This window comes from Rhinolophus sinicus, chromosome X (genome assembly GCF_036562045.2).
Source record: "Rhinolophus sinicus isolate RSC01 chromosome X, ASM3656204v1, whole genome shotgun sequence".
NCBI classification, from domain to species: Eukaryota; Metazoa; Chordata; class Mammalia; order Chiroptera; family Rhinolophidae; genus Rhinolophus; species Rhinolophus sinicus.
In genome coordinates, this window is record NC_133768.1 from 40,563,365 (window position 1) to 40,576,828 (window position 13,464).

General features: G+C 41.1%; 1 protein-coding gene across 1 annotated transcript in view; it reads right to left on the reverse strand.

Moving 5' to 3' along the window:
* DGKK (diacylglycerol kinase kappa) overlaps positions 1 to 13,464 on the reverse strand; it is a 137,450-nt gene that overhangs the window by 68,511 nt on the left and 55,475 nt on the right. Inside the window, exons 3-7 of the mRNA XM_019718795.2 lie at positions 13,253 to 13,333; positions 11,145 to 11,249; positions 1,320 to 1,455; positions 741 to 847; positions 291 to 416 (exon numbers count right to left, since the gene is read on the reverse strand). Coding sequence (XP_019574354.2) covers positions 291 to 416; positions 741 to 847; positions 1,320 to 1,455; positions 11,145 to 11,249; positions 13,253 to 13,333 — 555 coding nt within the window. The remainder of the gene's footprint in view (positions 1 to 290; positions 417 to 740; positions 848 to 1,319; positions 1,456 to 11,144; positions 11,250 to 13,252; positions 13,334 to 13,464) is intronic.

Here is a 13,464-nt window from a genome sequence, read left to right on the forward strand (position 1 = left end):
CACACTGTCATAAGAGAGCTCAGCTTTTTCCTAGTAGCTTTTCCCTTTTGCTAGTAGGCCTCACTAATTAAGAACCATCAAAGATGAGCATCTTAAATCTTTCTCTTAAGGACTCCAGAGCCAGATCTGGAAAGTCAGGATACTGAGTTCTATACTATGGAATCTGTATAATCTATTTGGATGTAACAGTCTCTGAGATTTCTATCTATGTGTATGCACAGTCAAGCTTCAATTCAGCCCTTCTCTTGAAGTCAAGTCCTTAAGTATCAAGGAGATAAGAAGAGTCTTACCGTAGAATTACACCAGAGACATCGGAAATCTTGAAGTCTTTGGTAACTGCCGCAGTTCTCATGACATACTGCACATTGAGAACTGACAGATATATTTCCTTCTACCCACTGGTGGGGCATAGTTTTCTGAAAAGTAAAAAGAGACAAGAAGAAGAATTTAGAAATATAAGGAGAAGAAGGGCCAGCTGGAATAACTACACTACTCCATGGAGGACATTAGATAACCTCAAGGAAGTTCTTCCTGGTCTTGCCCTCCCCACTCCAATGCTAGTGACCAATGACAGGTAGGAGTGGGGGGCTTTAATTCTTCCAGATTGGTTGGATCATGAGCCTGGGGAAGAAGTCTACTTGGGTTGTTTGGAGAGAGGAAGAAGTCTTCCTTCCTTTGTGTGTCCCGGCTGAAGGGGAGGTGTAAGCCGGTAACCGTGAGAAAGCATGGCTGGTACTTACTACTTCATCTTCAGGAAGGAGGAGGTCATCAGTGATGGACAAGGTATTCCACTTGCAGTCTTTGCTTGCTCTCAAAGCACATAATCTGTGAGACTTCACTTTGCACACTGTGAAGAAGAAGAAGGAAAAAGATAGATGTAAATCTGGTGATAATGAAGATTCTAATTCCCTTCCCTAAGCTGTTCTGAAAGTTAGAACCTAGATGCATCTAAATAGTTCTGACCCTCCTCCAAAGGTCTATTTTCCATATGACTCAGTCCCTTTTTATTCTTACTGGCTACATTTTCTACTATCTGACTTGAATGGAAATTGATGGTAAAAATGAGGTGATTTCTGTTTTTCTAACACTTGTGACCATATTGTCTGGTTCTTCCAGACCTAACCCTCCATTTTGATTCATGAGAATTCCCCCTTATGCCAGTTTCTTCCCATTTCCTTTCCTCAGTCTGTTAAGTGTCAGAGCTAACCTTCACTAGAGCCAGTGACCTAGTGTGAGTCAGTGATAATAAAGCCACATGAGCTCCTTCATCCCTATCTCCAACCACTTAGCTCCACTTCCTAAAGGAAACAGTAATGTACCTTCACAGATAATAACATTTTTAGATAAGGCAGGAATGCTCTCCCGGCAAACATTGCAGTGCTGGGTCCGGGGACTGTGGCTGGAGTACCAATAGTGCATTCCAACAAGGAAAGGGTTGTTTTCTGCTGCAGGTATCTAAAATAAATAAAAGAGAAGAGAGAATAGAGAGTTAGTCACAGAGATAAATTAAGGAAGGCCAGACAAGCTGCTGCTAAGGCTGAAATGACCAGGTGTCAGAGCATGTGAATAGGAAGAATGAAAGTTGGAGCCAATACTTAACAAATCTCCCACCTCCGTTTTTTTTACCCCCAGTGGTTTTGGAAAGGGAAAAAGAATAGGGGTATAAATCCTGGGATAGGAGATAAAGGCAGGAGCAATGATATTTATAGTGGTTGGCCAAATCACTACATTGGTTTAGTCTAAGAAACATTAGTTTTGTTAGCCTTGGCCTTGGCTCTCTTTGAGTAGTCAGCAAAAGGAGGTGGTGAATTGGAAATTCGTTGATATCCAAGTCCTCTGGCCAGGCAAGAAAGGGAGGAGGCAAGGCTCTGACTCTGGGATAAAGAAAGTTTGTCAGGCTTTAGCTACCTCCTGGAGACATACATTCCCCTTCTGGCCCTATTGCTGCCAGGTGAGCTGAATATTGCACTACTTGGATAACAGTTTCATCCCAGGGGTTTCTTGCCCAAGCACTATTTTCTGAATACCATGTTCTGACTCCCTGTAGTAGTTTCCTGGTTTAATCAATTTAATTCATTAAAAATTCATTAAACAGGGCAGGCCTGGTGGCTCAGGTGGTTAGAGCTCCATGCTCCTAACTCTGAAGGCTGCTGGTTCGATTCCCACATGGGCCAGTGGGCTCTCAACCACAAGGTTGCCAGTTCAATTCCTCAAGTCCCGCAAGGAATGGTGGGCAGCGCCCCCTGCAACTAAGATTGAACACGGCACCTTGAGCTGAGCTGCCGCTGAGCTCCGGATGGCTCAGTTGGTTGGAGCGCAGGCTCTCAGCCACAAGGTTGCCAGTTTTGACTCCCGCAAGGGATGGTGGGCTGTGCCCCCTGCAACTAGCAATGGCAACTGGACCTGGAGCTGAGCTGCGCCCTCCACAACTAAGATTGAAAGGACAACAACTTGACTTGGAAAAAAGTCCTGGAAGTACACACTGTTCCCCAATAAAGTCCTGTTCCCCTTCCCCAATAAAATTTTAAAAATTCATTAAACAAATATTTACTGAATAACTACTTTGTGCTTGGCACTTTTCAATGCATTGGGAATATGGTGATAAATAAGATAAAGACTCTGCCTTCATGTAATGACATTATGTTTGTCTTCTTTCATCGTATTGAATTTGACATTTACTATCTGTAAATTCTGCATTTGTTTATTACAGCCTGACTCTCATGACTGAGGGGCAGGAACAGGGCATACCAGCAACTAGTTTGGGAATTGAAAGAAGAAGGAAAGAGGTGGGTATCAAAAACTCCCCAATTTGTTCCAGGTGTGCATTCCACAGGACTCTTTTACCTTTTCTCTAATTCCTGTGACTGTCTGATCTTTTCCTTCTTTGTAGGCATACAGATTCAGCATTTTATTCTTGACATTATAGTGGGTTGGGTGTGTAAAGGCATGACAAAACTTTAAAAATAACTATATATTCTTCCTGATGCCAAGTGATAGTGGTTAGAGAGAGAGAGAGAGAGAGAGAGAACAAGTGCTGTTGAAAGGCTCTGGTACATTAAGTGTTCAATCTTGATCCACTTATAGGAATTAGCTATATAAAGCATACCCTATATATGGCACTCTCTGATACCTGCTTCCCCCTTCTGGCATGCTGGCTATGTGCTAAGCTGCTGTTGTATTGACTAGGAAGCTTCTGGAAGGAAAAGGTAGTTTAATGAGCTAAGGGGTCACTTGATCTGGGATGATTGCAATGTTTTTTTCATGCTGAGATCCTGGCAATGTTTTCAGAAAATCAGAGGGTGGAGAGTCCTGAGGAAGTGACATAGTCTTGGCTGTGGCACTCTGACCTCCGAGCACCTATTTCCTGTAGATTATAACTCTATAGGTACCTTCCTTCCAACCTCTTTCCCTCCCACAATAATTACTAAGAGCCTACTTTGTGTTATCTAGGAAGCTAGGCACAGAAGATACAGAGATGAGTAAGACCCAGTTCTTGCCCTCAAGGAGCTCATAGTCTACTGGAGGAGACAACTTCCTAAACACATCATCCCAGTATAGAGTGACAAGCGAGCTCTCCTAGAATGTGCAAGATCCTAGAATGTGCAGGACAAATGGAAGAAATACAGAGCTCTGCCTGGGTAGAATATTGAATTTCATGGTCCAATTAGCTACAAAGTATAAAATAATATGTAAAATGGACATTGTTTTGGTCTAGCAGTTGAGGAGATGGGATTTATATTCCTTATGTGCATTATATTCTATAAGGAAACTTTGATGCATTCAACCCTGGATGAGTATGTGTTGTATTGTGCCCTCCCCAAAAAAATATGTTTAAGTCCTAACTCCTGTACCTGTGAATGTAACCTGATTTGAAAATAGGGTCTTTAGAGGTGTAATTCATGTAAGATAAGGTCATAATGGATTTGAGTGAGCCCTAATCCAATGACTGGTGTCCTTATAAGAAGAGGGAAATTTGGACACAGACTCCAGAGAGAATACCAGGTAATCATAGAGGCAGAGTTTGGAGTGATGTGTCTATGAGCTAAGGAATGCCAAGGAAGGCCTGCAATCACCAGAAGCTAAGAAGGGGCAAAGAAGGATCTTACCCTAGAACCTTCAGAGAGAGCATGGCCCTGCCATCACCTTGACTTTGGGCTTCTAGACTCCAGAACTGTGAGAGAATAAGTTTCTATTGTTTTTAATTCACCTGGTTTGTGGTCATTTGTCATGGCAGTACGAGGAAACTAATACAGTTTTTCGTACTGTGAAGTGGGGTACTGCTGTAACAAATACCTAAAAATATGGAAGTGGTTTTGGAATTGGGTAATGAGTAAAAGCTGGAAGAATTTTGAGGCACATGATAGTAAAATCCTAGATTGCCTTGAACAGAATGTTGCTAGAAATATGAACATTAAAGATGCTCCTGGTAAGGTCTGAGACAGAAATTAGGAATATACTATAGGAAACTGGGAGAAAGGTAATCCTTTTTTATAAAGTGGCAGAGAAGTTGACTGAATTTTGTTCTACCATTGCTATTACTGTTCCAAGTTTACTGTAGAACTTGTAAGCAATAAACTTAAATATTTCACTGAGGAGATTTCCAAGCAAGATATAGCTTGGTTTCTCTTTGCTGGTTATAGTAAAATGCAAGAGAAAAGAGATATTTTTAGGAAGGAACTTGGGCTAGTATGCTCAGGCTGCCATAACAAAATACCATAGACTGGGTAGCTTAAATAACAGAAATTTATTTTCTCACAGTTTGGAGGCTGGGAAGTCCAAGATCAAGGTGCTGGCTGATCCAATTCCTGGTGAGAGCTCTCTTCCTGGCTTGCAGATGGCTACATTCTTGCTGTACACTCACATTGCCTTTCCTCAGTACATGTGAGCAGGGAGAGAGAGAGAGAGGGAGAGAGAGAGAGACAGAGAGAGAGACAGAGAGAGAGACAGAGAGAGAGTGAGACAGAGAGAGAAAGTGGGAAAGAGAGAGAGAGCGCTCAATCTCTCTCTCCCTTTTCTCATAATGTCACCAATCCTATGAGATTAGGACTCCACTTTTATGACCTAATTTAATGTTAATTGCCTCCTAAAATTGTTATCTCCAAATATAGTCACATTGGGGGTTAGGGCTTCAAAATACGAATTGTAGGGGGGCACAATTCAGTCCATGGCATAACTATTAAGGAAAAAGTCACCAGAACTGGAAGATTTGGAAAATTATCAGCCTATCCATACTGCAGAACATGAGAAAGTGTTCTCATATGCTCTGGAGAGAGCACTAAGGGTGTAGCTGGACAAACTTTTGCTGGAGGGATTAGATGTGTGACACATGGATTTAATAAATTATCTCAGCAGAAACACTGCCAGCTTGGACTGAAGGGGGACAAAGTTCAAAATGAAGGACGGCTGTCAGACCTCAGGGATTCTACAGGCAGAAAATAGGCTCATGGAGCTACTCAGCTATGAACATGTTTTATCCTTAAAGAAAATAGAAGAAGGACTCCAAGAGGGCTCAGAGGTCAGCAGGGATGCTGAGAGTGGCTCAGGTCAGAGATACTGCTCCTGCCACCACAGATCTAAATAGTGGGAGCCTGAGGGTGGGGCCACTGCTTCCTTGGTTCCAGAGGGTGGGGGCACCTCCTTGGTTAGAGAGGGGTCTACCACCCCTGTGGACTGAGAGGGTATGAGCAGAGGAAAGAATACCAAGCCACCATAGAATTATTCTGAGGCCTTGAAAGCTAGTGGAACTTGCTCTGCTCACTTGCCAACTTGCCTTAGACCAGCAACCCATTTATTCCTTCCATTTTCTGTCTTTCAGAATGGGACTGTCTATCCTATACCTGTCCCAGCATTGTATTTTGGAGGCAAATAATTTGTTTCCTAGGTCTCACAACTCCACAGATAGAGAGGATTTATTTGCCAAGATGGATCATAGCAAAAGTCTCACCCATACCTGATTTAGATTATTTAGAAGGTGAGGTTTTGAACTAAGAGTTAATGATGGAATGGGTTAAGTCTTTTGGGGATGTCAGGATGGGGTGGACTTATTTTGCATGTAAGAAGGGCATGAATTTTGATGTTTAGAGGGTGGACTATTGTGGGTTGAATTGTGTTCCCCCCAAAATATGTTCAAATCCTAACCCCCAGTACCTATGAGTGCGACCTTATTTGGAAATAGAGTCTTTGCAGATATAATCAATTTAAAATGAGATCATACAGGATTAGAGTGGGCTCTAGTCCTTATAAGGAGAGGGAAATTTGGACACAGGTACACACAGAGAGAAGAACACCATGTAAAGATATAGAACACAGATACAGGGGAGACCACCAAGTGATGATGGACGCAGAGATTGGAATCAATTCCTTCCTACAAGCCAAGGAATGCCAAGGAAGGCCTGTAATTACCAGAAGCTAAGAAGAGGCAAAGAAGGATTCTTCTCTAGAGCTTTCAGAGAGATTATGGCCCGGCCAATACCTTGATTTTGGACTTCTAGACTCCAGAACTGTGAGAGAATAAGTTCCTGTTGCTTTAATTCACCCAGTTTGTGGTCATTTGTTATGACAGTCATGGGAAACTACTACAGTAAGTCATAAGGCTTTCCAGTAGTTGACACAGATTCAAAATCCATTTGGAATACAGATGAAAAACCATGGCATGGATACAAACCACTATTACTGAATGTTTGATTCTCCCAGGTTGGCCATTGGTTGGGTGACCATGATCCAAATCAGGACACTTTCAACACTGAAATGGGGAGCTATTAATAATTATGCTGGGACAACAAGTATGAACTGTGTTAATTCTGAACAAACCACTAGCCATGGAGAAACTATGCATAAGATAGAGAGTAATTTAGCCTTTGGATTTCCTCTTTGACCCAATGGTTGTTCAAAACTGTATTGTTTAGTTTCTATGTATTTGTGAATTTTCCCATTTTCTTGCTGTTATTGATCTCTATTTCATTCCATTATGGTCAGAAGAGATATTTAGAATGATGTTCATGTTTTTTAAATGTGTTAAGTGACCTTCCACGTTATCTATCCTGGAGGATGTTCCATGTGCCCATGAGAAGAATGTGTCTTCTGCTGTTGTTGGGTGGAAATTTCTGTATATGTCAGGTCCATTTGGTCAGTAGTGTTATTCAAGTTAGACATTTCTCTACTGATTTTCTGTCTGCATGTTCTATTCATTATCGTAAGTGGGGTAGTGAAGTCCCCTACTTTTATTGTATTGCTGTCAATTTCTGCCTTCAGATCTGTCATTATTTGTTTTATATATTTAGGTACTCTGAATTTGGAGATTACACACACACACACACACACACACACACACACACACACATATATGTTTTATATATATATGTTATATTTTCCTGTTGAATTAACCCTTTTATCATCATATTATGTCTTCTTTTGTTGCTAGAGACAGCTTTAGAAATAAAGTCTATTGTGTAGGTATAAGTATAGCCAGCCATACTTTCTTTTGGTTACCATTTGCTTGAAATATCTTTTCTATCTCTTCACTTTTAGCCTATAGTGTCTTTAATTTTACAGTGAATGTCTATAGACAGAGTATTTCTGGATTTTGTTTTTCATCCTTTCAGCCTCTCTAGGACTGCTGGAGTCTTCCTGCTCTCCTTTTCCCTTGTGGGTGGAGGTCAGGTCAAAGAGATTCCTTTTTGCCCCAAGCTCTGCCAGACCAGAGGATGAGGCTACATAGATAAACTGCTTACTGTGCTTTTCTATGTGGCCACTCTGTCTCCCTACTCCGTAGAGTTTCTGCAGCTTCTTTATTGTATTTTGGAACTCTCTCAGAGCTATTCTAGTTGGCATGTAGTTGTTTATTTTTTGTTTTTGTGGGGGAGAAGATAAGCATTGGGAGCTCCTAGTCTGACATCTTGCTGATGTCACTATGAAAAATTAATTTTCTATACAACATTCTCAGAAGTTGTTTAAACAGTTTGCTTTAAATACTTCCAATGACATGGAGCTTTCTACCTAAAGAAGCAGTTGATACCATTCCTGCAGCTCACACTGAATATTAGAAAGTTTTTCTCCTAGGCCAAAGACTAAGAAAAAACTTTCTAAAATTTAGAGCTTTGGGAACATTGAATGGACTCTTGCAAGAATCTTAGTTCCCCATCTTTGGAAACATTCACGTAAAGGCTACATGACTTATATAAAGATGCTTTAGAATTTAGAATCTGTAGTCTAGATGACTTTTAAGGTCCATTGCTTCGATGACAATTCATTATTAGAGACAGCCAACCTTTCAATCTAGTTTTCCATGCAGTTCCTTATTTCTATATTTTTATTCTTTCTTTAAGTCTCCCAAGCTCAAACCTTTCATCTGCTGGTGACTTCTCTCTCTTTTTTGCCTCTCTCATATATTTAGGTTCTCCTCCAACCCCAACTTGGTATCTACTATCTGTCTTCCCTTTCTATCCTTATTCCGGGGCTTAACTTTGTTTTGCCTACATTAATCTATAGCCTCCTCTCTGATCTTCTGGCCTCCAGTTTATCCCTTGTTTAATCCATTTTGTATTTCTACAGTATCCCTTTGATAAACTCTCTTCCCTTTCTAATCTATCCTTAAACTGAACTTTGATCATGTTGCAATTCTTCCCCACTCTTTATCCTGGCATTGATAATTCTTCACAATCAGGCTCAACCTACCTCTCCAGACATTCTTCTTAAATCACTTTCCCAAACTTTTCTGGTCAAATAGAGTCCCCCTTTCACTCTATTCAGAAAAGGTTCTGTTTTTCTGTTACTCAGCTTTTGCTTATGCCAATTCCCCTGCTCAGGACTTCCGCCTGTCCCTAATCCCCAGCCACCAATAAAATCCTATTCATCTTTCAAAGTCAGTCTCAAATCTCTCCTCTATAAACTCTTCCCAGAGGACTCCAGCCCATACTTATCTCTTCCTCCCTTGAATTCCCATACCACTTTAATGTCTGTTTTATTCATCTGACAATCAATCACGCGCTGCCTGTAAAATCTCTGAAAATTGTTATTTATCTTGAGTACTGTCATGTAACTATTTCTTTTGTGTATGTTTTCTCTTCCCACTACCTAAAAAGATCACTGAGGTCAGGAGCAGCTATACCTTTTCAACTCTCTATGGAACAGAACTGGGCATCTGGTAGGGGCTGTCCTTAATGTGTACTGACTAGTTTCCAATAGGGTATCCAGTTACTCTGTAGTGACTTTACTAGACCACTAAGTTTATGATTAATCTTTCTTCATCCCACATCAGGCATTGGTGGTGACAAAGGATAGAATAGACCATTGGAGATAAGGTATATATGAGAGAAAGTGTATTTGACTGTTTAAGCCTCAAGCAAGATGAATTGCTAAGATGCTGGTGGTGAGACATTTCACTATCAGCTAAAAGTGTTCCTTAATCGATTTAGGTCCCTGGCGCAGCTCCACAGAGGTTGTGATTGCAACCTGCAACTGAACTCTTTTGAAAAAGTAAACAGGCAGATTATTATTTTTTTCCTTTTTAGTTTGTGCTGGGTAGTCAACACCAAAGTGTTTAATTCAATTGAGTTAGGAATTGCACATCAATACGCTTATGGCTTTCTCTAGAAGTTTTTGCATTCCTGGACTAATAATTAAAATTCAAAATATCCTATGTGACCTTTTTTCGCCAAACTGAAAATGTGTGATTCATGAGAAGTGCTCCAATTTGGATAGAGATAAGCCAAGGGAAAGAAAGGGATTGGTCTACAGGGGTGAGGAGCATGGAAATCACAACTTTTTGTGGCTACCTGTAATGCTGTGCCATAGAGGCCTCATTGCAGGTGGGCAAGAGGCACAGGATATGCTTTCCAAGAGGAAAGGAAGAAAAAAATAACAAAGGAGTGAAATGCTGAGTGCTAAGTCATGCAAAGACCATCATCAGATTATAAGCAAAGAATTGCTCTAAGCATACACAATGTGGGCCTGGGAGAGGCCTTGATGATATGTGGAGAGGTACCTAGGCCTCAGTTCGGTCAACCTGTCATGTACTCATAATCATGAGGAGCAGAATTTGTAGTTATGAAACCAAGTGATCGAAAGCCTGAGAAGTTCTAGGGAAGTGAGGGTAGATGGTTTTTCTCCATGGCATTGTTTTTACTTCTAAAACCCATTGTTCATCAAGCTTCAGTCTACACTGCTTCATCCCAAATGCCTATAACAATCCTCTACCTTTTCGTAGTTGTTTAAGACATCAGGTTTTTTCTAAGGGTAGATTCATGTTCCCCTTTATCTCTAAGACCTTCAGAGCACAACTTTGCTTTAGGATGAACCACGTATCATTCCCTTTGTCTTTGGCTTTAAGATTATCCTCAGATTCATTTATTCATTTAAAAAAATGTTTGTTGAGGCTCTGTTATGTGCCAGACATTGCTCTAAGTAAATGAATGACACAAATTCCTCCCCTCTTGAAACTTACATAACTTCTAACTGTGGTAGGTCTGCAGAATAGTGGGCTGAGGGCATAACCCAGAGTTTGAATGGTGGCCACATTTGTGGTGGGGAGTAGTGGCCAGGGGTTTGGTATTGATTGCTAAGGAGAAAAAGAACCCTGCTAAGCTCTGAGGAGGCCTGCTCCTTGCTCTCCCCCCTATATTTCTTCTGTGGTGGACAATGAACAGAGAGGCAGAATTGTGGTTAAGGACATAGGCTTTGGAGTCACACAGCCTGGGTCCAAGTCCTGGCTTTGCTACCAAGTAGTTGTTTCATCTTGATCTGGTTCCTTTTCTTTTGTGAGCCTCAGTTTCTTTAGCTGTTGCTGTAGTCACTCAGCAGACCCAAATCAAGACTGCTGATTACAGCTTTCCTACCATAACAACCTCTAAATGAGCTGCTCACATACATCTTGAGTGTCTCATCCATTGGGTATATAGTGACATCTACATGTCAGATGGATGTATACAGAGGTATCTAAACCACATACGTACCAAGGTCTGAGTCTAAGTGAATTAGTCCTATTTACGAATAGTTTTAAATAAATTTCCTAATAATATCTATAATTCCTAACCAGATGGTTTCTGCTTCCATCTTACTATTTCCCTGTTTGAAAAGTGGCTTAACTAATGCAGTCAATTATGTGTTTACCCCTGAGAATTGTGTGGATTCTCTACTATTTCTTTTACCTTACGAATTTCTCCCTGCTGAACGGTTTTTATGACATTAATCCATTCTTCCATGTCTTTCCGGTTGGGTGCAGCCAGGGTAATTTTTCGTTGTGGTGTGATCACCTAAACAAAAAGTCGCATTATCAACTGATCCCCACTCCACAAATTTGCCCCCATACAAAGCATGTAAATTCTCCAAGGACATAGGCAAGTCTACCAAGCATAACCCAAGCCACTATTTAAAAACAAGGCAGAAGTTCCCAGAGCGATTTGCAGCTCAGCTCCTTAGGTACCCACCCAAAATAATAATAATGATGATAGTAATAAATAACGCTTTAATGGCATTTACTATGTTCCAGTCACTGTTCTATTGTACTTTATTATATTATTTATTTCAATATTCATTACAACCCCATGATATAAGCATTTCCCCCACTTTGTAGTCAGGAAAACCAAGGCATAAGGAGTTAAACGACTTGCCCAGGGCCACCTAGCAGATAAAAAGCTAAGCCAGAATTGAAATCCAGACTCTTTGGCTCTGGAGCACGTTTTCAAACACTAAGCCATGCATTCATCTATTACTCAAGTGAGGTTGCCTGAAAATCCTACTCACTTACTGCTGCTCTGTCTACTTGAAAATTGTAAAAGGGTATGTGCTTCATCAGGGTGTGCCTCTTTCTGTTTGAGGGAAGAGTGAGAATGGAATGAGAAACCTAAAAGTCTGGTTTGTTTCTTTCTTATGGTCAGGGACAACCTGAAATGAATTGTACTGTTTTTTCTCTTAATCCTGCTCACAAGAACCCAGGCAGGAAAAATGAAAAAAAGCTATATTGAGGATCTAGCAGAGGTAGACCATGGTCAGGACTTGATCTTTCCCCAGAGGGCAGGAGGGAGCATGGATAGCTATAGTATCAGTCATTGCTTCAGTGGCCCTACTTGCTTTTTCTATCGGCACCCCCTCCCCCCAAATCTTGGAACTAGAATTCACCAAATTAACAAGCAGTTTTTTTCTTCTTTCACGTGTAGCACAGCATGATTCTGTGATAGATGGGAATAGGATAGTGGGAATTGTGACAACAGCCAGTCCTTTGGTCCAAACCCATTCTTGTATGGGGCTGATTCTTGGGGATGATTCTGGGTTTTAATTAGGCTAAGGGACAACCTAGCCCTTGGGATTTCTTTGCAGAGTAGAGACCAAAAACATTAGCCTGTACACTCATCACCCAAAGGTTAAGCTTTTGGGAAATGGATCAACAGAATCCTCAGCTTTACCTTGGGTCAGTGTGACGTAATCAGAGTGAAATGAGAGTAGGGTCTCCCTCTTCTATTCAGCTGCCCTTCTTTCAAAGGAGAATAGAATGTGGACCAGCCACAGAAGCAATGTATTGGGCTTACAGCTCTTTAGTCTGATAGGTATAACCCTCCACTCACCTGAAGAGGAACCCCAGTCTCCATAACCCCCCACTGAGGCTGGGAGAAGACAGTTCTTGGAGGAGGTGGCTAGGAGAATTCCTGGGTCAATGGGCTTGCTATTTTTCAGTGAGCTTTCTAGCCTGAATTCACTTGAACGACCAAAGTCTTAAGAAATTTCAGCAATGTCAAACCCTTGAATACTTCCCTAGAAAATCCTCTGCTTTCTTTGTGGTACTCTCATCAGCAATCTCAGCATAGGGTAACTTTCACTTTGGATGTAGGTTCTTATCTGCTTCATCAGAGAGAATGTCATGTAGCTCCATTATCCTGATATTTCTACAACACATTTGGAGTCTCTTGAAAGCCTCCCAGTGATACTCTTCTATATCACCTTCATCAGGAGGATTGATTTTTGTAATAGTCACTACCCCTAACCCCCAATCAGCTCAGCTTTATAACTGTCTGGTAATAGGGAACAGGGCCATCACTTTTTCCACCTATCAGTGGGCTGGTAAAACTGTTTACATGAATAATCTTCAGCACTCATTTGTAATGCTACCTTCAGTGGATTTCCACGCACACTTTGAGATCAAAGGAGACTTGGGAAACCTGAACTCTTAAGCGGCAACAAGTGGGTGTGGCAACCACCACCTCCCCTCGCTTCCCAGCTAGCTCCCACCCCTGCCCATTCAGTCATTCCCAATCTTACTTACACAAAAACTGTGGGAAAGATTTCTACAGCTAGTTTCTGCCAAGGCGACCTGAGACAGATCAATTGTTTCAAAGCGTGCAAACTGCAAAGATATGAGAGAGAGGGAAAAGGAACCGTCTGGTTAATTAGACAAAGAGACACTTAAAAAGTAAACACTTACATATACATAAACACTAATAAGCATTTTTGATGGTCATGATGCAATCATTGTTT